At 47.9% G+C, this 27,969-nt stretch overlaps 1 protein-coding gene across 1 annotated transcript in view; it reads right to left on the reverse strand.

The window, feature by feature from the left end:
- Positions 1–27,969, reverse strand: part of hydin (HYDIN axonemal central pair apparatus protein) — a 1,725,340-nt gene that overhangs the window by 581,309 nt on the left and 1,116,062 nt on the right. Inside the window, 2 exon segments of the mRNA XM_070897728.1 lie at positions 1,442–2,098; positions 4,835–4,994. Coding sequence (XP_070753829.1) covers positions 1,442–2,098; positions 4,835–4,994 — 817 coding nt within the window.

Below are 27,969 nucleotides of genomic sequence, written 5' to 3' on the forward strand. Positions count from 1 at the left end.
CTCCCCAAAGCCTTTCCATCATCTACAAGGCACGAGTCAGGAGTGTGATGGAATACTCTCCACTTGCCTGGATGAGTGCAGCTCCAACAACACTCAAGAAGTTCGACTCCATCTAAGACAAAGCAGCCCGCTTGATTGGCACCTAGAAGGGTAAGGGCAACAGGCACATGGGAACACCATCACCTCCACGTTCCACTCCAAGTTCCACACCATTCTAACTTGGAAATATATTGCCGTTCTTTCATCGTCACGGAGTCAAAATCCTGGAACTCCTTCCGAAATAGCTCTGTGGAAGTTCCTTCACCACAGAGACTGCAGCAGTTCAAGAAGGCAACTCACCACCACCTTCTCGAGGGCAATTAGGGATGGGCAATAAATGCCGGCCTTGCCACCGATGCCCACATCCCAGAACGAATAAAAAAAAATAATCCTGTGTCTGTAACATTTGAGTTATAATATAGACTTGTGTGTAATATATAAAACTGTAATAAAAACCAGTGTCTAATCTATGATAACAGAAAATGCTGGAAATACTCAGCAGGTCAGGCAGCATCTGTCCTAACTCGCACCAAGTCTCGCTCACCCATCTCCCCTGTGCTCACTGATCTACATTGCCTACGAGTTAAGCAACACCTCGATTTTAAAATTGTCGTCCTTGTTTCAATTCCCTCCCTATCTGTGTAATCTCCTCCAGTACTGTAATCCCCCTATTCGCTAATCTGGCATTTTGCATGTCCCTGAATTTAACTGCTCCACCATTGGCGGTTGTGCCTTTAGCTGCTTCAGTCCTCATCTCTGGAATTTCCTCAATAAATCTCACCGCTTCTCCACTTCTCTTTCTTCCTTTAAGACGTTCCTTAAAAACTACCTCTTGGACCAAGATTTTGGTCATCTGCCCTAACATATCCTTATATGGCTCCGTGTCAACCTTTTTTTATATAACGCTCCTGTGAAGCAGCTTGGGATGTTTTATTACATTAAGGGCGCTTTATAAATGTTGCTGTTGCTGTGGAGAGAGAAACAGAGGTAACGTTTCAGGTCAGAGCTGACTCTGTCTCTCCACAGATGCTGCTGAGTATTTCCTGCATTTGCTGTTTTATTTTGGATTTCCAGCATCCGCAGATTTCGCTTTTGTCTAATCTATGAACTGGAATATAAAATAGTTTGTGTCATACGTAATACATTGCAAATTAATATGCATTTTATATATTTTTTTCCTATCATTTCCTAATTTGGAAGGCAATCTTTTATATAGATGACCTTTAGCAGTTGAGGGGTGAATTGGTGTCGGACAGAAATGTAGAAAAAGGGTTAGTATGGGGGCCATGCTCTGGAGACTTGGCATAATTATTCAGGTCCAGTGTAAAAGCAGATTTAAAGAAGCCCCAGAATGTTTGTGATTTGTTCGAACAACGTTTTATGCTATGGGCTGTATCTTTACCTCTTCAACTGCTGGTATTTTCCCACTGTCCAGAATAATTTTCCCAATGCAGTCCTTTGGGTCAGTCACATGCAGCTTGATGTGCGGCACTCCAAGAACGTCTTCCTTCTCTGCACTTTCTGTGCCCTCTCCATCAGCTACGTTATCAGACTGTGGAGACATGCCACTTTTCTCCTCTCTCAGCTTTTCCAATCTTTCTTTCTCGGTCTTTTCTCGTTCCAAGCGATCTTTCTCTGCTCTCTCTTTCTCGGCTTTCTCTTTTTCCAGCTTCTCTTGCCGATCTTTTTTTCCCTTTTTCCCTGAGGGTGCGGGCCGTTCTACAGAATGTTCATCACTCTGGCTATCCTCAGATGCTGGGAGAACAGGCATGCCTTGCGCTCTATCCCAAAAGTCCAGAGTTTGAGAGATTTTCTTCTGGTTGCGCTCGTACTTTTGAAATCTTTGGAAAAGCAGTGTCTCCAAGTCTTTCGGTGACATATCCTCTTGGGCTGAAGCAGCCACCTCCGTTACTCCAATATTGTTTTTACCATCCTTGCTCTTTTTCTTTTTATGTCCTTCCTCTGTTTCGCCATGATCTGTGTGGAATGCTTCAGGATGGTCTGCAAGGAAGCTTTTTGCTTCAGGGAGATCAGGCTTCAGAAATGATATATTCGTGCTCTGTAGAAAAGTACATAACACAAGATCATTTTCTTATGTCCTTTTATTCCCAATGGCTTTGAAATTACCTTCCTTCTCCCAGCACACCACACTTGCCATGACTGCACCTCCTGCACTTGCCGAAAGGGAAGCTTCGGGATATTAGACTTTTAAACATTTAAATTGATACTCCACAATTGTCAAAGCAGTTTGGTTTGCTTGTGGAGGGTAGGAATTTGGGGCTGCACCCAGGTCCACCGAATTTCCCGCCCCTTTCCGCTCCGACCCAAAAACTGTTTGCAGGGTGCCGGCTAGTTCAAACAGCGGAGACTTTGGATGCATGTCCAGGAGTGTTCCTGTGCTACCTCAGGAATTCCACCCAGAAAGCTACTCGACAGGCCCAGCACAACCTGCAACACCTGAGAGCTGACATAGTTCCTCCCCTTAAGAAAGACATAAGACTTCACAAGAGAATCCCCAATCCCAGAGGGGCTTTATTACTAAGGAGATGCTAGTCTCCTCTCTCAGGAGTAAAAGAATATAAAGCGGTCTTGTTTCTTCAACCCTTCCCAGGCCGCCGAGCTCACGTCAAAGCAGCAGGGTACGAAACTGACAACTGCTGGCACAAGTGTCAGTTTCTGTAGAAATGTAATTCCAGAACATCAAACCCAAGGGGCTAGAAATTCTGTTTTTGGCCATAGCGGTATTTTTTCAACATTTTTCGCCAAAAATAACGCTAATCACACCGCCATTTTTTAAAGGTCTAACATTTGGGAAAAAACTGTGCCCAGCGGTAAAAATCGGTGTTGCACGAAGATTCATGGCGCAAACCGCGAATTTTCTGCAACTTTTCTCTAAGGCCGATACCGCTGTGAGTTGGGCTGAGGGAGGGGGGAAAACACCCCCCAAAAATGTCCAAACAACAAAAAAATCACAAAACATTCACATGACCCTTTTCTAGCGATTCGCTGCAAAAGATTAAAAAATAAAAACATTAACTTAGCTTTTTTGCAAGGTTTCATACCTACCGGCGTTCCAAGAGCTGCAACACAGATTTCTCCCGGGCGTTTTTTTTGGTCCTATCTACAGTTGTGTCGGTGAGTGCGGCCCAGCAGTGCGGTGGCCCTTCAAGGGGCGGGCCCACTGCCACGGTTGCCATGTATTAATTTTTGCCAGCCGACTTCCCGATTAGCTGACAAGATAGTGCCCACGGGTTCAGCCGAGCTGCCAACGAGCAGCCTGGCACCCCCTCTTGGAAGTCCAGTGGCCAAAGATAAAAACTGACAGATTCTCTCCCCTTTAACGGAGGGGAGAGAGCGTGGTGACACACGCACTGTGACATCACCACCACTCTGCCGCTTCCTGTCACTCTCCCGCCCACACCATGACTGACTTCTAGTGGGACAAATTTCAAAGTCCCGAAAATCGATCATCCAGCTGCCTCATGGATCCCAGCGGTACAAGCAGGTAGGAAACTCATAGGTGCGCCAGCTTTCTTGTGCAAGTGAATTTCGGCCCTCTAGAATCATATTCCTTGGGCTGGAAATTCCCACATGGCAACCGTGGCAGTGGGCCCGCCCCTTGAAAGGCCACCGCACTGCTGGGCCGCACTCACCGACACAGAAAGCTGTCGGGGGCACCGCACGGCGGGTGAGTGATAGATTTTGCTGAATTTCGTGTGGATTTTTTTGCAGGTCAGGGAGAGCGGCAGTGTACGTTCTGGTGACACGCTTGCGGTGGTCATCAGCATCGCAACGGGATCGGGTCCAGGCCGCAAAATCCCCGACCTGAATTTGGGTTGGGTCGGCCAGTTGACCACAAAGCGGCGGCCACAGGATTCCGCCGCATGGCCGCCGCAAACGGGCAGTAACGGGTCTTTCTGAGACCCTGAATTTCGGCCACTAGAACTTTAAACCCAAGGGTTGTAACTCCACGTCGTAAGCCCAAGGAATCGCACTTACAACCATTGATTTAATTTTCCTTTGCTCCATTTCATTACCCTCATTTCCTGATGGTGCTGACTTTTCCTGACCACTCTCCAGTAACTCACCCAACTCACTATTCTTCCTGTGTAAAGTGAAGTAGTGAAAGTTGCCAGGATGCTTGGTTATGGGGGACGGGGGGGTGGGGGGCGGCATCACTGCTGACTGAGCCTGATCCTGTCATCACTTGAGATTCTCACTGGGGCTGTGGTCAAGAGCGTATACCCCGAAGGGAACTTGCTCTTCTTAGCCCACTCCCACTGCTGCCTCAGCTGAGAAGTATAATCTCAGCATGGTCTAAGTTCAAACCTGGGACTAACTGGTATGTATGGCTCAGTGCCACATCAGAGGGGTGCCTTTACCCACTGCAGCAGTGGAGAAGCTCAACATTTAAAGTACAATATTCAACAATAAAAACTAACAACGATTCACAGAAAAATAACGGTAATTATAAATACCTAATTTTTAAGAGGGTTATGAAAAAATAACATTATGAGGCTGTGACTTTAAACTTGCTGGGGAAAAAAAAGTGGGGGGGGGCTGGCGGACGGGAGAACTCATTGAGAATGTCACAATGTTGAGTTGCACAGACTCAACAGCCACATCTGGATTACATCCAATGGCACATCTGGGGAGAGGTGCTCACTACCTTTCCTCGTCCTAAACGCTGCTCTCAAATCTTAAAAGCTCAGCAGCACCGAAAACATAAGTCAAGTTCAAGAAGGTTATATATGTCTCTCAATGCTCAGCTTTTCCACTATCCACGTTTCCGTACCAGTTTTGCATTTGTCTGCAATTTCTTTGGATCGTCTTTGCTCAGATCTCTTTTTCCTCTTTTGGATTTTTTCTTCAGTTCTTCTTCCTCCCGCAGCCTCTCCATTTCTTCCCTCCATTTCTGTTCTTGCATCTGTCGTGCGTGTAACTCATTCAAAACCCTGGACACAGAAACAGTGTTATCACATGAGGCAGAAACATAGAAAATATTTGCAGGAGTAGGCCATTCGTCCCTTCGAGCCTGCACCACCATTCAATATGATCATGGCTGATCATTCCCTCAGTACACCTTGATCCCTTAAGCCGTAAGGGCCATATCTAACTCCCTCTTGAATACATCCAATGAACTGGCATCAACAACTCTCTGCGGTAGGGAATTCTCTGAGTGAAGAAGCTTCTCCTAATCTCAGTCCTAAATGGCCTATCCCTTATCCTTAGACTATGTCCCCTGATTCTGGACTTCCCCAACATCGGGAACATTCTTCCTACATCTAACCTGTCCAGTCCTGTCAAAATTTTATATGTTTCTATGAGATCCCCTCTCATTCTTCTAAACACCAGTGAATACCGGCCCAGTCGATCTAGTCTTTCCTCATATGTCAGACCAGCTGTCATGTTTGTAACCTTCACATAACTGTAACCTTTATGTAACAACACTGTACACTGTATACACCTGAGAAATGCGCACCTTGACCACAGGGGGTGAACTTGTGGGAGACACTCCTCACCTGGTCATCCGGGTATATAAGGGAGGTCCCACACAGGGTCATCACTTCTTGGTCCTGTGAATAAAGGTACAGGTCACAGAGTGACCTTGTCTCGAGTGTGTGCCTCATGTTGATTTTCTGTCGTGTGTACGGACACAACATTTGGCGACAAGAAACGGGAATCAACGACTCAAGAGAATGGCCACCGATAGCACGGGGGAACGGTACTGTATTGGTGAGGACTGGGACGATTTCGTTGAGAGGCTCCAGCAGAGCTTTGTCACGAAGGACTGGCTGGGAGCGGCAGCGGCTGACAAGCGGAGGGCGCATCTACTGACCAGCTGTGGACCTAAGACGTACGCGCTGATGAAAGACCTGCTCGCATCCGAGAAGCCGGCGGACAAGACCTTCGAGGCGCTCAGCAAACTGATCGGTGAGCACCTCAAACTGGCGAGTAGTATACACAGGGCCCGACACCGATTCTATATGCACCGACGTCAGGAAGAACAGAGCATACCGGACTTCGTTGAGGACCTTCGGCGCTTGGCCAGCCTCTGTAAGTTCACAGACGCCTGCGGGGGGGAGATGTTACGGGATTTATTCATTGAGGGCATTGGTCATGCCGGGATTTTTAGGAAGCAGCGGCGTTGATGGCTCAAACCTTCATGGCGGGGGAGGAGGAAACCAAGATCATATACGCGCACAATCCTGCTCCCAACGTGGCGATGGAGCAGGAAGTTAACATTGTAAACGCGACTTAGAACCCCGCAGGCAGGCAAGGGCAATTCGACACCAACCAGGCAGTAACAGACTATAGGGTGGGTCCTCAACAGAGACAATGGCAGGTTGAACGGACATTTACATCATCACAAGGGACAATACGTCCCGGGATGGGACCACTGACACCCACAGAGTGCTCAAGAGTAAACAAAGAGGCAGAGAGGAATGCCTGGTAACAGCTCTTTTGTTCACAACAATCTCAGCTATACTGGAGGTGCGGGGGCAAACATGTTGCAAAGATCTGCTGGTTTCAACAATTCATCTGCAGAAATTGTAACTCGAGTGGACATTTAGCCAGGATGTGCAGGAAGCCCGCAGCGAGGCTGGTTTACGGAGTGGATGAACCACAACAGGGGTCTGCAAGGCTTGGGACACGGCAATGGACGCTGAAGTTCAGCGGGTCCAGGTGGCAAACATCCACAGCTCATACACAAGAACGCCACCTATGATGATGAGAGTAGTGTTAAACGGCATCCCGGTACACATGGAGCTGGACACAGGAGCCAGCCAGTCACTTACGAGTGTACAACAATTCGAGAAACTGTGACCACTCAGAGCTAGCAGACCCAAACTTGAATGCATTGACACGCAATTACGGACATACACCAAAGAGATCATCCCAGTGCTAGGCAGTGCAATGTTGGTGGTCACACATAATGGATCTCAGAACCACTCTGGGTTGTCCCGGGAAATGGTCCTGCGCTTTTGGGGAGGAGCTGGTTGGCCGAGGTGAACTGGGAATGGGGGGGGATGTGCACGCCATTTCATCTGTGGAGCGAAGTTCATGCTCACAGGTCCGACAAAAGTTCGAGTCATTATTTCAACCTGGCATCGGGACTTTCAAAGACACCAAAGTAGTGATCAACCCGGACGCCACACCAGTTCACCACAAAGCCAGAGCTGTGCTGTATGTGATGCGGGAGAAAACTGAGAGAGAGTTGGACAGGTTGCTAAGAGAGGGCATATTTTCGCCCGTTGAATTCAGCGACTGGGCAAGCTCCATGGTCCCTGTTCGAAAAACGGATGGCTCGGTCAGGATCTGTGGCGACTACAAGGCCACCATCAACCGAGTGTTCCTTCAGGACCAATATCCGCTTCCAAGAGCGGAGGATCTTTTTGCCACGCTGGCATAGGCAAGCTGGTCACCAAGTTGGACCTCACTTCGGCCTACATGACCCAGGAACTGGCCGAAGAGTCCAAGCTACTGACCACCATCACCACGCACAAGGGGCTGTTTGTCTACAACAAATGTCCTTTTGGCATTCGTTCAGCAGCTGCTATCTTTCAGACAAACATGGAAAGCTTGCTTAAATCCATCCCTGGAACAATCGTATTTCAGGACAACATCCTTATCACGGGTCGAGACACCGAGGAACACCTCTACAACCTGGAGGAGGTGCTACGCCAACTGGACCGGGTAGGCCTGCGACTAAAGAAGTCCAAGTATGTGCTTTTGACCCCAGAGGTCGAGTTTTTGGGCAGGAGGGTTGCCGCAGACGGGATCCGGCTCACCGAATCCAAAACGGAGGCGATCCGTCGCCCGCCCAGGCCCGGCAACACATCGGAGTTGCGTTCATTTCTGGGACTGTTGAACTATTTCGGGAATTTTCTGCCGAACTTAAGTACATTGTTGGAGCCGCTGCACGTGCTCCTGCGTAAGGGTTGCGATTGGTTTTGGGGGGACTGTCAGAAACGGGCTTTCAATCGGGCGCGGAACCTGCTTTGTTTTAATAAGTTAATGACCCTGTACGACCCCTATAAGAAATTGGTTTTGACATGCGATGCATCATCCTATGAGGTTGGGTGCGTGTTGCAGCAGAGTAATGATGAGGGCCAACTCCAACCTGTGGCTTATGCCTCCAGATCGCTCTCCCAAGCAGAAAGGGGGTATGGGATGGTTGAAAATGAGGCACTAGCATGTGTCTACGGGGTGAAAAAGATGCACCAGTACCTTTTTGGCAGAAGGTTCGAGTTAGAAATGGACCACAAGCTGTTAACATCCCTGTTGTCTGACAGCAAAGCTGTCAATGTCAATGTGTCAGCTCGCATACAGCGATGGGCTCTCACGCTGGCTGCATATGACTACACCATACGGCACCGGCCAGGCACCGAAAATTGCTCTGACGTGCTCAGCAGGCTTCCACTGACCACCACTGAGAGGGCAGCGGAGCAAAGCGCGGAGAGGGTCATGGCTGTCGATGCTTTCGACAGCGCAGGTTCCCCCATCACATCACACCAGATCAAAACCAGGAGAAACAGAGATCCCCTCCTATCTCTGACTAAGAAATGTGACCTGACTGGGGATTGGGCACCCACATACGGAGCATGCCCTGAAGAGGTCAGCCCGTTCCACAGATGGATGGATGAGCTCTCCATCCAAGCCGACTGCCTACTATGGGGCAGCCGGGTAGTCATGCCCCAGAAGGGAAGGGAAGCATTCATCAGGGAACTCCACAGCGAGCACCCAGGCATTGTGCTAACGAAGGCCATTGCCCGGTCACATGTATGGGGGGCGGGAATTGATGCAGACCTGGAACACTGTGTTCGCAGGTGCACGACGTGTGCCCAGCTGGGCAATGCCTCCAGGGAGGCCCCGCTCAGCCCGTGGCCCTGGCCCACCAAGCCATGGTCACGTATTCACGTAGACTACGCGGGCCCGTTCATGGGAAAAATGTTCCTCATTGTTGTTGATGCGTACTCGAAGTGGATCGAGTGCATCATATTGAATTCGTACATGACATCCACCACAGTGGAGAGTCTGCGTGCGGTCTCTGCGACCCATAGCTTGCCGGACATCCTAGTTAGTGACAACGGCCCGTGCTTCACTAGCTATTAATTCTGGGAGTTCATGTCGGGTAATGGCATCAAACATGTCAGGACAGGGCCGTTCAAGCCGGCTTCCAATGGCCAGGCGGAACGTGCGGTCCGAATCATAAAGCAAGGCATGCTCCGGATTCAAGGACCCGACCTTCAATACCATCTATCGCGCCTCCTGCTGGCCTACAGGTCCCGACCGCACTCGCTCACGGGAGTCTCGCCAGCGGAACTACTCATGAAACGTACACTCAAAACTTGGCTGTCCCTCATTCATCCAGTCCTGTCAGACATTGTTGAGGGCAAGCGCCAGTCCCAAAATGAGTGCCACGACCGTAATTCAAAGGGGAGATGTATAGAAATCGATGACCCTGTATTTGTTCTTAATCACGCTGTGGGGCCCAAGTGGCTCGAGGGTGCTGTAATTGGTAAAGAGTGCAATAGGGTCATAGTGGTGAGACTCAACAATGGGCAGATATGCCGCAAGCATCTGGACCAAGTTAAAAAAAAGGTTCATCATGGACACTGAGGAACCTGAGGAACATCATGAGATGCTGCCCACACCATTGGCAGAGAACGAGCAACAAGAACCGTCAGCAGCATGCACAGTCCCTGCGGCCAGCCCGGATGAGCCGGAATCACCACAGATGACAAAGACGCATGCCAAGGCTCAACAACCAGAGCCCCAACTACGGCGCTCCACGAGAGAGCGTCGACCGCCTGAAAGACTCAATCTTTGACCCAAAGATGTTGGGGGCGGGGGGGGGGGGAGGTGATGTCATGTTTGTAACCTTCACATAACTGTAACCTTTATGTAACAACACTGTACATTGTATAGACCTGAGAAATGCGCACCTTGACCATAGGGGGTGAACTTGTGGGAGACACTCCTCACCTGGTCATCCAGGTATATAAAGGGAGGTCCCACGCAGGGTCATCACTTCTTGGTCCTGTGAATAAAGGTACAGGTCACAGAGTGACCTTGTCTCCAGTATGTGCCTCGTGTTCATTTGCTGTAGTGTGTAAGGACACAACACCAGCCATCCCAGGAATCAGTCTGGTGAACCTTCGCTGCACTCCATCAATAGCAAGAACATCCTTCCTCAGATTAGGAGACCAAAACTGAACACAATATTCCAGGTGAGGCCTCACCAAGGCCCTGTACAACTGCAGTAAGACCTCCCTGCTCCTGTACTCAAATCCCCTAGCTACGAAGGCCAACATTCCATTTGCCTTCTTCACCACCTGCTGTACCTGCATGCCAACTTTCAGTGACTGATGTACCATGACATCCAGGTCTCGTTACACCTCCCCTTTTCCTAATCTGCCGCCATTCAGATAATATTCTGCCTTCGTGTTTTTGCCACCAAAGTGGATAACCTTACATTTATCCACATTATACTGCATCTGCCATGCGTTTGCCCACTCACCTAACCTGTCCAAGTCACCCTGCAGTCTCTGAGCATCCTCCTCACAGCTCACACCACCACCCAGCTTAGTGTCATCTGCAAACTTGGAGATATTGCACTCAATTTCTTCATCTAAATCATTAATGTATATTGTAAAGAGCTGGGGTCCCAGCAGTGAGCCCTGCGGCACCCCACTCGTCACTGCCTGCCATTCTGAAAAGGACCCGTTTATCCCGACTCTCTGCTTCCTGTCTGCCAACCTGTTCTCTATCCACGTCAGTACATTACACTCAATACCATGTGCTTTAATTTTGCACACCAATCTCTTGTGTTGCAAAAGCCTGCAACTCTGCAACTGTAACAATAACTGGCTTGGAAGAGTTAGTAAACCCAATAGTGCAGGAGATTAAATAATAGCCGATGAAAATTTTGCCTCCATGGTCCTGCTGCATGCCTGGAGCGTGCATGTTTGTAACAACTCTGCATTAATTATAGAATGTAGGCTGATATTAACTCAGCTTCCCCACAGTGACAGATTCAGGAACTATTCGTAATTCAACTTGTGCTCTCGATGACCCTTCAATTAGATCATGGCTGATCTGTACCTTAACTCCATCTACCCGTCTTGGTTCCGTAACCCTTAATAGCCCTGCCTAACTGCATTGGAGGCTGTTCAGAGAAGGTTCACTAGGTTGATTCCATAGATGAGGGAGTGGACTTATGAAAATAGATTGAGTTGGTTGGGCCTATACACATTGGAGTTTAGAAGAATGAGAGGTGATCTTATTGAAACATATAAGATAATGAGGAGGCTCAACAAGGCGGATGCAGAGAGGATATTTCCATTCATAGGGGGAACTAAAACTGTTGGACATAGAGCTCAATTTTGGCTAGAAGTTGTTCCGTTTTTTTGGGAGTAACCTGCTTTTCTGGCGCAACTTAAAAATCCCCAGTTTCCCCAATCAATTTGCACCAGCGTAACTCACTTAGTTACAATTTTTTTAGGTGAGTTTTTTTTTCTCAAAAGGGGGCGTTACCAGTCCTGCTCATTTAGGCAACTTTGACCAGCTAATAGTTACTCCATTTCTACTTAGGCCAGGGTATGTGGCCACTTGAGAAAACCCTTGCAGACAGTTAAAGAAATCGGCGCAGGTAGGTACATCGAGGCCATTCAGCCTGGGATAGGGATGGGAAGTGGAGAGGATCTGCACCTAAACTAACCAAGCCTTACCCTTAGCAATGTTTGCAAACAAAAACTACTAACAATTCTAAGAAATAAAAAATTGAAGTCCTGCCATCATCTTCAAACTCGGCCCGGGAAGGCAGCCGGCCGGTGCGGGAGGCCACTCGACCTGGGCTAAAGGCGGGACAATGCACCGGGAGGCCACTCGACCTGGGCTAGTGTCAGGACAATGCATCGGGAGGCCACTTGACCTGGGCTAGGGGCGGGACAACGCACCGGGAGGCCATTCGGCCTGGGCTAGGGGCGGGCAGGAAAATTGATAGTGCTCCTGCCTGCCGGTGATTTCTATCAATTCTACTGCCCACTGGTGATTTCTATCAATTCTCCTGCCCGCCCCTAGCCCAGGCCGAGTGGCCTCCCGGTGCAATCGATCTCTTAGAAATCACCGGCAGGCAGGAGCACTACGAGATCGATCGCGCCGGGAGGCCACTTGGTTAGGGCTAGGGGCAGACGGGAGAACTGATAGAAATCACCAGCAGGCAGGAGCACTATCAGTTCTCCTGCGCACTCCAGCCCAACAAAGGAGGCAGAATTTATATGAGATAGAGAATTTTACCGAAAGGAGCCCAGCCGAAGAGAGGGAATGATGTAAATTCAGCGCCAATGAGATGGCAAAATAGCGGCAGCATGAGGAGAAACAGCACAAAGCTGACGAGAGGGAGTTGGGACTGTTGCTGCAGACTCGCAGCGCTACTGCGCATGCGCAGACATCACGAATCACCACTACGCATGTGCAGAGGTCCCAGCACATTTTCCAGCGCAGAACGACTGGCCACGCTGCGCGACTGCAGTGAAAAGGCCAGACAGCGGTCAAAGTTCCAACATTTTATTTTGGCGCACCCGGGAACTCCATTAAGTGCGTCGAAAAACGGGCTCGGCCAAAATTGTGCTATAGTCTCTGAGTGTTTGCTAGTGCTGTTGGGGAGGAGTTAACCTAATATGGCAGGGGGATGGGAACCTATGCAGGGAGACAGAGGGAAGTAAAATGGGGACAGAAGCAAAAGATAGAAAGAAGAAAAGTAAAAATGGAGAGCATAGAAACCAAAGGCAAAAAGCAAAAAGGGCCAAATTATAGCAAAATTCTAAAGGGGCAAAGTGTGTTAAAAAGACAAGCCTGAAGGCTCTGTGCCTCAGTGCGAGGAGTATTCGGAATAAGGTGGACAAATTAACTGCGCAGATAGCAGTTAACGGATATGATGTAATTGGCATCACAGAGACATGGCTCCAGGGTGACCAAGGCTGGGAACTCAACATCCAGGGGTATTCAACATTTAGGAAGGATAAACAGAAAGGAAAAGGAGGTGGGGTGGCGTTGCTGGTTAAAGAGGAAATTAATGCAATAGTAAGGAAGGACATTAGCTTCGATGATGTGGAATCGGTATGGGTGGAGCTACGGAATACCAAAGGGCAGAAAACACTAGTGGGAGTTGTGTACAGACCACCAAACAGTAATAGTGAGGTTGGGGACAGCATGAAAGAAGAAGTTAGGGATGTATGCAATAAAGGTACAGCAGTTATCATTGGCGACTTTAACCTAGATATAGATTGGGCTAACCAAACTGGTAGCAAGGCTGTGGAGGAGGATTTCCTGGAGTGTATTGGGGATGGTTTTCTAGACCAATATGTCGAGGAACCAACTAGAGGGCTGGCCATCCTAGACTGGGTGATGTGTAATGAGAAAAGACTAATTAGCAATCTTGTTGTGCGAGTCCCCTTGGGGAAGAGTGACCATAATATGGTAGAATTCTTTATTAAGATGGAGAGTGACACAGTTAATTCAGAGGCTAGGGTCCTGAATTTAAGGAAAGGTAATTTTGATGGTATGAGATGTGAATTGGCTAGAATAGACTGGCGAGTGATACTTAAAGGGTTGACGATGGATAGGCAATGGCAAACATTTAAAGATCACATGGATGAACTTCAACAATTGTACATCCCTGTCTGGAGTAAAAATAAAACGGGGAAGGTGGCTCAACCGTGGCTAACAAGGGAAATCAAGGATAGTGTTAAATCCAAGGAAGGGGCATATAAATTGGCCAGAAAAAGCAGCAAACCTGAGGACTGGGAGAATTTTGTAATACACCAGAGGAGGACAAAGGGTTTAAATAGGAGAGGGAAAATAGTGTGTGAGAGAAAGCTTGCTGGGAACATAAAAAGTGACTGCAAAAGCTTCTATAGATATGTGAAGAGTAAAAGATTAGTGAAAACAAACGTAGGTCCCTTGCAGTCAGAATCAGGTGAATTTATACAGGGGAACAAAGAAATGGCAGACCAATTGAATAAATATTTTGGTTCTGTCTTCACGAAGGAAGACACAAATAACCTTCCGGAAATACTAGGGGACCGAGGGTCTAGTGAGAAGGAGGAACTGAAGGAAATCCTTATTAGGCGGGAAATTGTGTTGGGGAAATTGATGGGATTCAAGGCCGATAAATCCCGGGGGCCTGATAGTCTGCATCCCAGAGTACGTAAGGAACCCTAGAAATAGTGGATGCATTGGTGATCATTTTCCAACAGTCTATCGACTCTGGGGTTCCTATTGACTGGAGAGTAGCTAATGTAACACCACTTTTTAAGAAAGGAGGGAAAAAGAAAACGGGTAATTATAGACCGGTTAGCCTGACATCAGTAGTGGGGAAAATGTTGGAATCAATTATTAAACATGAAGTAGCAACACATTTGGAAAGCAGTGACGGGATCGACCCAAGTCAGCATGGATTTATGAAAGAGAAATCCTGCTTGACAAATCTTCTAGAATTTTTTGAGGATGTAACTGGTAGAGTGGAAAAGGGAGAACCAGTGGATGTGGTGTATTTGGACTTTCAAAAAGCTTTTGACAAGGTGCCACACAAGAGATTGGTGTGTAAAATCAAAGCTCATGGTATTGGGGGTAATGTACTGACGTGGATAGAGAACTGGTTGGCAGACAGGAAGCAGAGAGCCGGGATAAACGGGTCCTTTTCAGAATGGGAGGCAGTGACTAGTGGGGTACCGCAGGGCTCAGTGCTGGGACCCCAGCTATTTACAATACACATTAATGATTTGGATGAGGGAATTGAGTGTAATATCTCCAAGTTTGCAGATGACACTAGGCTGGGTGGCAGTGTGAGCTGTGAGGAGGACGCTAAAAGGCTGCAGGGTGACTTGGACAGGTTAGATGAGTGGGCAAATGCGTGGCAGATGCAGTATAATGTGGATAAATGTGAAGTTATGCACTTTGGTGGCAAAAACACGAAGGCAGAATATTGTTTGAATGGCGGCAGATTAGGAAAAGGGGAGGTACAGCAAGACCTGGATGTTATGGTACATCAGTCATTGAAAGTTGGCATGCAGGTTCAGCAGGCGGTGAAGAAGGCAAATGGTATGTTGGCCTTCATAGGTAGGGGATTTGAATACAGGAGCAGGGAGGTCTTGCTGCAGTTGTACAGGGCCTTGGTGAGGCCTCACCTGGAATAGTGTGTTCAGATTTGGTCTCCTAATCTGAGGAAGGACATTCTTGCTATTGAGGGAGTGCAGCGAAGGTTCATCGGACTGATTCCTGGGATGGCAGGACTGACATATGAGGAGAGACTGGATCGACTGGGCCTGTATTCACTGGAGCTTAGAAGGATGAGAAGGGATCTCATAGAAACATATAAAATTCTGACGGGACTCGACAGGTTCGATGCAGGAAGAATGTTCCCGATGTTGGGGAAGTCCAGAACCAGGGGACATAGTTGAAGGATAAGGGGTAAGCCATTTAGGACTGAGATTAGGAGGAACTTCTTCACCCAGAGAGTTGTTAACCTGTGGAATTCCCTACCGCAGAGAATTGTTGATGCCAGTTCATTGGATATATTCAAGGGAGTGTTAGATATGGCCTTTAAGGCTAAAGGGATCAAGGGATATGGAGAGAAAGCAGGAAAGGGGTACTGAGGTGAATGATCAGCCATGATCTTATTGAATGGTGGAGCAGGCTCGAGGGGCCGTATGGCTCCTATTTCTTATGTTCAAACAAAAATCCATCAATCTCAGTTTTAAAATTTTCAATTGACCCCCAGCCTTAACAGCTTTTTACGTGATAGTTCCAGATTTCCACTACCCTTTGTGTGAAGAAGTGCTTCTTGACATCACCTCTGAACGGCCAAGCAATAATTTTAAGGTTATGCCCCTTGTTCTGGACACCCCCCACCAGAGGATATCTATCTATCCTGTCAACTCCTTTAATCAACAGTCCATTAACATGAGAGGCAGGAAAATTACTGACTAAAGAAAGCGCTGAAACTGAATTTCTACCCCACAGAATTTAAATGCAATTAATTTAAAAAGGGATCATGCTAAAGGATGTATATAAGGCTTTCTTGACCAAAGGCAAGTGTTTTGGGAGAAAGTATAGTTAAAATATTTGATAGACTGCTGCACCTTTTATTAAGATGACTGCAGCTCTCATCCTGTATACCTTTAAGGAGGGAACACTAGATAGCAATCATGAGCCAAGACCCTGACCAATATTTTGCTTCCGTAGACCAAGGTAGTGAAGACCATGGGGTCACTCCAGCTAGCTCAGCACAGAGCAGAGGTTCAGTCTGAGACTTTCTGGTCCGCGCCGCAATGGATGCATTTATTCACTGAGCCCTTGAGCACACTTTCATCAAAGGTACAGTGATGTCAGAACTGGAGCAGATAAGTGATCTCGGCCAGGAGCCAACCTTTGCAGGATTGCCTCATGGAACCATGAAGCAACAGCAGTACACAGTACACCATCCAGGGCCTTAACAAGTGCACCAGCAAAAGCAGAGGCCTCTTCCCTCATCCCACAACTGGATCTCAAAGTCATCACTCCCCTTCCCTCTATGCCTCCGATCCCCAATATGCCACCCATCATTTCTTCTTCCCCACTCACACCCAAGGTGGCCTGGGATCAAGAGATGAGGACACTGCTGTCACTGCCCAAGCAATATCTATGTGAACCACATATACTTTAGCCATTCCCAGAGTATAACTCGCCCCTCATCCACTGTCCCTCTATGCTTGAGCTGCTCCTTTTGCAACAACTCTGTCCATGGGTTGTTTTACCCTGATGTACACAAGCACCCTGAATATAAGTATCATCTGTAACGAAGTGCCATTCAACAAAAATGAAATCTATAATAAATGTACTATGCATGTCAGAGACCCCTTGTTTGTATAGTCATTGCTGCAGTTCCACAACTCTACCACTAGCTGGAGCTTCCGAACCCCCAAAGCTGCAGATCCCATCCTATACTTGCAGCATCACTGATGCACTGTGGGAAGTTTGCTTTGTCCTGACTTTTCAGGGCCAATGTCATAGGAGATCCATAAGTACAATAAAAAATTGATTTAAGATGACGAAAGATTAATATCACACACCAAAAATTGTGCTGATTGCATTTGTAAAATCTGCATCACTGAAAAGTAACAGAATTTGGTCATATGAACAAGACATTGTGGGAATGGGAACAACCACTCAATGGGGAAAGGCACAGATTTTCTGCAGGGTTGATTTTCCTGCACCCAAGCCCCAGCGCTGGGGGAAGCAGTGCACCTAAAGTGTGCAGCTCCTGCCCAGGCCTAGGAGTGCTTGTAGGCTTCAGCAACAGCCAGAAGGCTCAATTCTTTCTGGGTGAGTTGCCAAATGACAACAGAAGCTTTCCTTCCTGCCTTTGGCCGAGTACCAAGGCATCCCTCTGACCTTCTGATTGGCAGTGGGTCTGGGCGAGCTGCAGGGCCGAGTACCCTAGGGCCCCTGCGCTGGGCCCCCAGTGACTGGAGTCCCAGGAATGCAAAACGAGGTAGGAGGTTATTTTAAGCGACCGCAGTCACCCCATCCTCTGCATGACTGTGATAGGCTCGCGCATGAAAGCTGCAGGCCCAGGTTCACCGTCCCGCAAAAACCCTGGAAACACTGGGGCAAAGTAAAGGGGCCGAGATCCTGCAAAATGGTCTGTGCCCAATATCCCTGAGCATCTGGGCATTTCCTGAGGGTAAAGCTCAGGAAAACCAGCCCCACCTTCTTTCTCAGTCATTTCCCCTTTTTCCGAATGAGGCGTTGCTTTGCCAGGAGAGGCAGAGAGATTGGGCAGTGCACATCCTCTAGATCTCTGGCGATGCCATGCTGTAAATGACCAATGGAGATGAATCATGGCAGCAACAGCTCTCTCTCCGAAGCCCGGTTACTGCGTGGTTTGCCTGTCCCTGACCACGGACCAAATTTGAAGTATTTAACCTAAGGGGTGTGACTGCCTCCCGGAACAAAGTATTCAGGTAACTCTCCCCCTCCCTGGTGCATCGCATTGCCCAAAGCTCGGACTCCAGCTCACCAACTCTGAGCCGAAGTTCCTCGAGCTGCAGATACTGACTGCAGATGTGGTTGTCGTGGATCACACTGGTGTCCAGCAGTTCTCACATGCTGCAGCTGCATCACATCACCTGCCCTGCCATCTCTATTGTATTTTATTTAACATATATCTGCGATATGTGTACGCACTAGGTCCGTGCAACAGAGCAGGTCTCCAGTCGTTCTGGTTAACCCTTGCCACTAGATAAAGGCCTAGCTCTGTCAAGCCCGTGCGGTGGTCACCACACGTTAAAAAAATCCACGTACGGACATCTTCCACCCCCTCAATTGGAGTTCAGGACCGGAACATCGGGTCCTACATTGAAACATTTGTGAACTCATGTGGAAGCAAGTCATCCTTGTTCGAGGGACCGCCGATGATGGATGATGGTTTGCTCCTGGGTGATGTGGCTCCTCAGGACCGGAGAGGATCTTGGGGTTGAACCCTGCCCATGCCCAGTATTTTGCCGCTTGGTGCAGTATCATGATGTGCTGATAAGATTATGGTGGAAGGGTTTTGTGTCGCTGTGTCCTGTTTGTGCCTAAAAACGGTGCGTTAGTGGAACCAATATGGTGAGTGGAATCGAAGCGGCAACTCACAGCTTGTCCATATTTTTCAGTTTACGGGCTGACCTCAAATTAGATGGCTAAACTTCCCGTTGGATACTGGTGGAGGGGGCCTCACGGATAAATGCAAATCAGGGTCAGCTGACATAATTATGACCCCTACGCCATTTTCATCTCTTCTCCATTGAGTTTTTGATCCTAACCACCAAACATGGGCGGTAGAAATTTGGAGGTGGCTACTTTAAAAAAATTTATTCCCAGGATATGAGGGTCGCTTATTGCCCATCCCTTGTTGCCTTTGAGAAGCTGATGGTGGGCCTTCTTCATGAACTGCTATAGTCCGTGTGGTCAAGATACTCGTACAACACTACGGTAACAAGTGCCAGGATTTTGACCGAGCAACGAAGAACAAATGGTAATATATGTTCAAGTCAGGTTGTTGTGTGACTTGGAGGGGAACGTGGAGATGATGATGTTTCTACACACCTGCTGCCCATGTCCTTCTAGGTGGTGGAGGTCGTGAGTTTGACAGGTGCTATCAAAGATGCCTTGGTGATTTGCTGCAGCGCATCTTGTGGATAGTACATACTGCAGCCACAGTGCGCCGGTGTTGGAGGGAGTGAATGTTTAAGATGGTAGATGGGCTACTGATCAAGTGGACTGCTTTGTTGAGGTTTACAAGATGACGAATGGAATAGATTGTGTTCCAGTTGGCAGTTTGTTCCAATTAAATAGGTTCGGGAGGACCTGGGTCACAATTTTAATTTGTATAAGGCCAGATCTAGGTTAGATGTAAGGAGGTGATTCTTTTTCCAGTGAATAGTGGGTCTCTGGAACAGGCTGCCAGCTCATCCGGTGGATGCCAATTCGCTGAATTCCTTCAAGCGTGAGCGGGACCTGTTTTTGGCTGGGGCAGAGGTCACCGCTCACAAAAGGTAGGTACTGTAAGAAATTCAAGGTCAGAGTGATCTTCTGGGCTAATTTTGATCGCCTAGATGGGTCAGAGAGGAATTTCCCAGATTTTCCCCTACCAAATTGGCCTGGTTTACCGCCTCTCCCAGGAGATCACATAAGAACATAAGAATTAGGAACAGGAGTAGGCCATCTAGCCCCTCGTGCCTGCTCCTCCATTCAACAAGATCATGGCTGATCTGGCCGTGGACTCAGCTCCACTTACCCGCCCGCTCCCCATAACCCTTAATTCCCTTATTGGCTAAAAATCTATCTATCTGTGACTTGAATACATTCAATGAGCTAGCCTCAACTGCTTCCTTGGGCAGAGAATAGTTTTGAGTGGGGTGGGGCATATATATATTATGATACATGGGATATCACAATTGTGTGAGACAGGCTGGATGAAGCTGAAGATCGTATCCTGTTCGTCATTGCTCATAAGTTTGCAATGCAAAGATGGAAGCTAAGCAAGTCAGCTCACAAGTGAAGCTCCTCTAAAATTAATAGCAATGAGAGATATCTGGTTAACATTCTCTTAATCTGGGCAGACACTTCAGTACACTACTGGGGCAGTGCAGGATGTTTAGAAATGCTTTTTCAGAGGAGACACTAAGCTGATCTGCCATTTCTCAGCTATTTATTAAAGGTATTTTTATCAGTATTATTTCCCACCGTTGACAAGTAGGTCTTGCTGAAACTATTGGTGTAGTAGTCCTACTGTAAACCAACAGACTTTTTCCATCATCCAGTCTCAATGATTAGCATTTTGAACAGATAATAATATGATCTGGCCACCATAAGCTCGGCCTCAATATCCTTCTGTATCTTTATTAGTGGCCTGCTGCAAACACCAGTGTGGTTCAATGACACGAAGCAATCTCATCCCAATAGAATCAGAACCTCAGAGTTTTTATTTTATGGTTTAAACTATATAAATTATGAAAAATTTTGTTTTTATGTTTGCTATTGCGTTGGATTGAGAACTGGCTGGAAGAGCGCAGGCAGAAAGTGGTTGTAGATGGATTTGGATCTGCGTGGAGAGCAGTCACCAGCGGTGCCCCGTAGGGAGCAGTGTTGGGACCATTGCTGTTTACTACATGCATTAATGATCTAGACATTGGTATTGGGGGAACAATCTGTCAGATTTTCTAGCTGATACCAAGATATTTGTGAGAGTCAGGACTGTAGAAAATACTCAACTATGACAGACAAATCTAGACACGCTTCAGGATTGGGCTTGTGACTAGCAAATGAAGTTTAACTTAGAAAAATGTAATGCTACTCATGTGGGCATGGTGAACGCTCAACATACATACACCCTTCAGGGAAAAATACTAAAGCTGATGGAAAAAGAGATCTGGGTATTCTGGTGCATAGATCTCTAAATGTTTGTGATCAATAGCTAGAGGGAATAGGGTGCATTTATAGGACAATTGACTATAAGACAAAACATACTATTTTATCCTTGTACAAGACCTTAGCTCGGCCACAGATGTGTCCAGTATTAATCTCCTCACATGATGGGTGATATTGAGGCTTTGGAAAGGTTGCAGAGGTGGGCTACAAGATTAATAGCCAGTTTGAAGCATCTTCATTACCAACATTGGTTCAAAGAGCTGGGACTCTACACTTTCAAGAAACACAGACTTAGGGATGATTTGATTAAGGTTTATAAGATAACAAAGGGAATAGATGGTGTTTGTCTAGAGGGTTCATTTTATCTAACTACGTTAGGGAGGACCAGGGGTCACAATCTCAGGTTTGGTAAGGCCAGAATTAGGTTAGATGTTAGCAGATGGCTCTTTTACAACATAATAGGCCGAGGTCAGGTCCAACTTGGTGAACATCTTTCCTCCAGCCAGGGTCACAAGTAGGTCGTCTGCCTTGGGTAGTGGGTACTGGTCCTGTAGCGAAAAACGGTTAATCATTACTTTATAGTTCCCACAAATTCTGAACATGCCGTCACCTTTGAGTGCCGGGACAATCAAACTGGCCCACTCGTTGAATTCCATCGGCACGATGATGCCTTCTCGCTGCAGCCTGTCCAGCTCAATTTCCACTTTTTCTCGCATCATATACGGTACTGCCCGTGCCTTGTGGTGGATGGGTCGTGTACCGGGAACCAAGTGGATCTGCACCTTCGCTCCCAAGAAACTTCCAATGCCGGGCTCAAACAACGACGGAAACTTGCTCAGTATCTGGGCACATGAGGCGTCGTCGACAGACGAAAGCACTGGGATGTCGTCCCAGTTCCAGCGGATTTTTCCCAGCCAGCTTCTGCCGAACAGTGTGGGGCCATCCCCTGGCACGATCCATAGTGGAAGTTCGTGCACTGCTCCATCATAGGAGACTTTTACTTCTGCGCTGCCAATTACAGGGATCAGCTCTTTGGTGTAAGTTCTTAGCTTGGTATGAATGGGGCTGAGCTTGGGCCTGTTGCACCACAGCCTGTCGAAGGCCTTTTTGCTCATTATAGACTGACTCGCATTCGTGTCCAGTTCCATGGATACTAGAATTCCATTCAGTTCAAGTTTTAACATAACCGGTGGACATTTCATGGTGAAGGTGTGTACCCCGTACACTTCTGCCTCCTCGGTTCGAATCTCTAGTTCAGCCTGATCCACCATGGATCGATCTTCCTCTGCAACGTGGTGGTTTGCAGGGTTGGCAGCTCGCCTGCACATTCGCTGGAGGTGTCCCATTGTTCTGAGCCTTTGCATGCATAATGTTTGAAGCGGCATTGATGGGCCCGATGATCACCTCCACAACGCTAACAAGGTGTTAACTGCCACGCAGTTATCTGGGTCATCTGAGGTCGCACAGCAGCCAGCGTGTACGTTCTGCCATGTATATTCCTGCTTGAAAACGACGTTACTTTGTGCACAGTACTAGCCGAAACTTCTTTATGCTGCGAAATTTGTTTGGTGTTATTGCTGGTGGACATAAACGCCTGGGTCATCGTTATGGCTTTGCTCAGATTCGGTGTTTCAATAGTCAATAGTTTGCGAAGGATAATCTCATGGCCAATGCCAAGCACAAAAAAGTCTCTTAGCATTTGTTCAAGGAATCCATCGAATTTTCAGTGTCCTGCAAGCGCCTTAGTTCGGCGACGTAACTCGCCACTTCCTGGCCCTACGACCATTGACATCTGTAGAACCGATATCTCGCCTTCCAAAACGCTTTCCTTCGGACCAGTGTACACAATTCATCATAGGATTTGGTTGTTGGTTTCACCAGAGCTAGATGATTCTTCATGAGGCCATAGGTTGTTGCCCCACAGACGGTAAGGAGGATCGCTCTTCGTTTGGCAGCGTTCTCGTCCCCTTCCAGCTCGTTGGCCACGAAGTATTGGTCGAGTCTCTCCACAAAGGCCTCCCAATCAGCGTGGGAGGCCTGCTTTTATACAGTGCTCCCAAGGGATGCTGGAATCCCTTGGGACTCCAACAGGTAGGCCCTCTGGTGGTGGTGGGATACAGGTTGCCAAGGGTTACATACATAACACACTCTTTCTCTGTGCCTCAGTTGCCTCTGATGTTGACACTGGAATGTGAGGTCCATGACACTAAACTGGATTTCCTCAGATTAGGTGAGTGGTCAAATTCATGGCAGATGCAGTATAATGTGGATAAATGTGAGGTTATCCACTTTGGGGGCAAAAACACGAAGGCAGAATATTATCTGAATGGTGGCAGATTAGGAAGAGGGGAGGTGCAACAAGATCTGGGTGTCATGGTTCATCAGTCATTGAAAGTTGGCATTCAGGTACAGCAGGCAGTGAAGAAGGCAAATGGTATGTTGGTCTTCATAGCTGGGGGATTTGAGTATAGGAGCAGGGAGTAGTTGTACAGGGCCTTGGTGAGGCCTCACCTGGAATATTGTGTTCAGTTTTCGTCTCCTAATCTGCGGAAGGACGTTCTTGCTATTGAGGGAGTGCAGCGAAGGTTCACCAGACTGATTCCCGGGATGGCTGGACTGACATATGAGGAGAGACTGAATGAACTGGGCATTTATACACTGACGTTTAGAAGGATGAGAGGGGATCTCATAGAAACATATAAGATTCTGACGGGACTCGACAGATTAGATGCGGGAAGAATGTTCCCGATGTTGGGGAAGTCCAGAACCAGGGGACACAGTCTTAGTATAAGGGGTAGGCCATTTAGGACTGAGGTGAGGAGAAATTTCTTCATTCAGAGAGTTGTTAACCTGTGGAATTCCCTACCACAGAGAGTTGTTGATGCCAGTTCATTGGATATATTCAAGAGGGAGTTAGATAAAGAGATCAAGGGGTATGGAGAGAAAGCAGAAAAGTGGTACTGAGGTTGAATGATCAGCCATGATCTTATTGAATGGTGGTGCAGGCTCGAAGGGCCGAATGGCCTACTCCTGCAGCTATTTTCTATGTTTATGTTTCTATGATCCAAATATTGCACTTTCAAATCCCCCCTCAATGAAACTCAGGAATCATTATGAGCCAGAATACTCGGTAAACTCCAAAACATTCAAATCGGTCAAAAGGCCTGTTTGCCTATGTGAAACTAACAAAGCAGCATTGTTGGCCGACTAAAACTAAACTGGATGTTGGCGCCTTTACATGGCGCTCCTCCAGCTGACATTTGACTGAAAGCCGCCTCCTCTACCTGTCGTTGTGAACGGCAGGCACACAACCAGGGGGCGAGAGGGAATTTTTAGTAAAGGGCCCCTTCGGGAAGAGTGACCATAATATGATAGAATTTTATTTTAAGTTTGAAAATGATTTAGTTAAATCTGAAACTAGGATCTTAAATTTAAACAAAGCAAACTACATAGGTATGAGGGGCAAGCTGGCGAAGGTAGACTAGGAAACTACATTAAAAACGTATGACGGTAGATGAGTAATAACTAACACTTAAAGAATTAATACATAATTTACAATAAATATACATTCCTTTGAGGTGCAAAAACCCCACAGGGAAAGTGGCCCAACCGTGGCTGACAAGAGAAGTTATAGATAGTATTGGATCAAAGGAGAGGCTTATAATCTTGTCAAAAAGAGCAGTAAGCCTGAAGATTGGGAGGATTTTAGAATTCAGCAAAGGAGGACCAAGAAATTGATAAAGAAAGGAAAAATAGAATGAGAATTGACATATATGTATGCTCTGTGTATATACTATGCTGGTACCACTAGAGGGTGCAACTGTGGGAGGCCCAGGGAGGAGTGGTATAAAAGGCTGGTCACCATGCGGTGAAGCCAGTCTGCAGTTACAATAAAGAGACTAAGGTCACAGCAGTTTAAGCACAGCACTAGGCCTCGTGGAGTTATTCTACAGATAAGTAGAGACATATTAACTGGCGACGAGTACAGATCACGGACTTACATGCAGAGATGGCTGCCGTTGGTACTTTAGAAAAGTTCACAGAGGGTGAAGCCGGCCAGGTATCGTTTCTACACACACCGGCTCACCGAGGGCCAGGATTTAACGGAATATGTCGCAGACCTACGAAGGCTCGCGGAACTGTGCGAATTTGGCGAACTCCTCAACAATGTGTTGTGGGACGTTTTCGCGACGGGACGGGACGAAAGCAGACCATCACCTTAAGCCAGGCGTTCACGACCTCAACGTTGAGTTTCTCCCAGAATTAAAACTCACTGGCAAGTACTGTGCAGAAAATAACCGTTGATCAATTAATTAGTCCGACTCAGAGTCTGCCAAGGAGTGTAAATGTGAATCGTTTAACATGCTGGCATTGGGGTGGTAACCATTGGGCCCATCTGTGTCGATTCAGACACTATGGGCCCAAGTTTCCACAGGATAAAAAACGGGCGCCCCTCCGAGCTGGGCGCCGTTTTTCGCGCCTAAAACAGCGCCAGAAAAAAAACGCGCTATTCTCAAGCGCTTTGCAGCTCCTTGTCTGTTTGGCACGGCGCCCAAGGGGGCGGAGCCTACACTCGCGCCGATTTTGTAAGTGGGAGGGGGCGCGTACTATTTAAATTAGTTTTTTTCCTGTCGGCAACGCTGCGCATGCGCGTTGGAGCGTTCGCGCATGCTCAGTGTGAAAAAAAACATTGGCACTCAGCCATTTTTGTAGTTCTTTGTAGCTGTTTAATTTTTGAACATTTTTTAATAAAATCACATTGCCATCAGCACATCAGCACTGAGGCTACCCTTCTCACTGTCTCCTTCCCCTCCCTCCCCTCCGCGGCAACAAACGGCTCTCTCCTTCCCCTCCCTCCCCTCCCCTGCGCGGCAACAAGCCGCTGTCTCCTTCCCCTCCCTTCCCTCTCTCCAAGGCAACAAGCCGCTGTCTCCTTCCCCTCCCTCCACGGCAACAAGCCGCTGTCTCCTTCCCCTCCCTCCCCTCCCCTGCGCGGCAACAAGCCGCTGTCTCCTTCCCCTCCCTCCCCTCTCTCCAAGGCAACAAGCCGCTGTCTCCTTCCCCTCCCTTCCCTCTCTCCAAGGCAACAAGCCGCTGTCTCCTTCCCCTCCCTCTCCTCCCTCCACGGCAACAAGCCGCTGTCTCCTTCCCCTCCCTCCCCTCCCCTCCACGGCAACAAGCCGCTGTCTCCTTCCCCTCCCTCCCCTCCCCTCCACGGCAACAAGCCGCTGTCTCCTTCCCCTCCCTCCCCTCCCCTGCGCGGCAACAAACCGCTCTCTCCTTCCCCTCCCTCCCCTCCCCTCCGCGGCAACAAGCCGCTGTCTCCTTCCCCTCCCTCCCCTCCACAACAACAAACCGTTTTCTCCTCCCCGCCCCCGCTCCCGCTCAGCGGCACGAACGGCTTTCTCTCCCCGCTCCCCCCCCCCCTCCCGCTCAGCGGCACGAACAGCTGCAGAATTCTCCCTGGCTGAAGCACTTTCACACAGGTAGGAAGATGGTTTATTTAATCTTTTCTTTGCTTATAAATGTTTATTCAGGTTGGATTTATTTGTATAATATTTGTATAAGTATAAATAAGGATTTATTATAGAATTTAATGACTTCCCTTCCCCCCCCACCTCGTTCTGGACGCCTAATTTGTAACCTGCGCCTGATTTTTTAATGTGTAGAACAGGTTTTTTCAGTTCGACAAAAATCTTCACTTGCTCCATTCTACTTTAGTTTGGAGTACGTTTTCACTGTGGAAACTTTCAAATCAGGCGTCAGTGGCCGGACACGCCCCCTTTTGAAGAAAAAATTCTGTTCCAAAGTAGAACTGTTCTACCTGACTAGAACTGCAGAAAAAAAAATGTGGAGAATTGCGATTTCTAAGATAGTCCGCTCTCCACCAGTTGCTCCTAAAAATCAGGCGCAAATCATGTGGAAACTTGGGCCCTATGTGTGCAAAGACTGCAGCCAAAAGGGCCACCCACTGTGAACGTGCAGAAGAACTGCGACTCAAAACGTGGCAGAGGAGTCGGCAGGAGGTTTCCGATCCAGCAAGGATCATAAAGTACAAACTAGAGAGGCGACTCAGCCCGAGGAAGCAGTGCACACCTTCACTACAAAAGTCCCTCCATGATGATGAAAGTTAAGATAAATGGCATTTCTGTTTCCATGGAGTTGGACACGGGGGTGAGTCAGTCACTTATGAGCCAGAAGGCATTTGAGAGGCTGTGGGGCAACAAAGAACAAAGACCAAAGCTGAGCCCAATTCAGACAAAGCTGCGTACTTACACCAAGGAACTGATCCCAGTTATCGGCAGTACGCACATAAAAGTATCCCGTGATGGAGAAATACACGAATTGCCACTGTGGGTTGTACCAGGCGACGGGCCAACGCTGCTTGGCAGAAGCTGGATGAGGAAGACTCGGTGGAACTGGGACGACGTCAAAGTATTGTCAGTGGACAATGCTTCCTGTGCTCAAGTGCTGAGCAAGTTCCCATTCTTATTTAAACCAGGCATAGGCAACTTCACAGGCGCCAAAGTGCAGATCCACTTGGTCCCCGAGGCACGGCCTGTTCATCACAAGTCCCTTACATGATGAGGGAGAAAGTGGAGATCTAATTGGACAGACTTCAAAGCGAGGGAATCATATCACCAGTCGAATTCAACGAGTGGGCCAGCCCGATTGTTCCAGTACTAAAGAGCGATGGCACGGTCAGAATCTGTGGCGACTACAAGGTAACGATGAACCGAGTTTCATTGCAGGACCAATACTCGTTACCCAAAGCCGATGATCTCTTTGTGATATTAGCAGGGGGAAAGGTGTTCACCAAGCTGGATCTAACCTCCGCTTACATGACCCAGGAACTGGCTGAGTCGTCGAAAAAATTAAGGTGCATTAACACACACAAGGGACTGTTTTTGTATCACAGGTGCCCGTTTGGCTGCAGCCATCTTCCAAAGGAACATGGAGAGTCTGTTG

This window comes from Pristiophorus japonicus, chromosome 13, assembly GCF_044704955.1.
Source record: "Pristiophorus japonicus isolate sPriJap1 chromosome 13, sPriJap1.hap1, whole genome shotgun sequence".
Taxonomy (NCBI): domain Eukaryota; kingdom Metazoa; phylum Chordata; class Chondrichthyes; family Pristiophoridae; genus Pristiophorus; species Pristiophorus japonicus.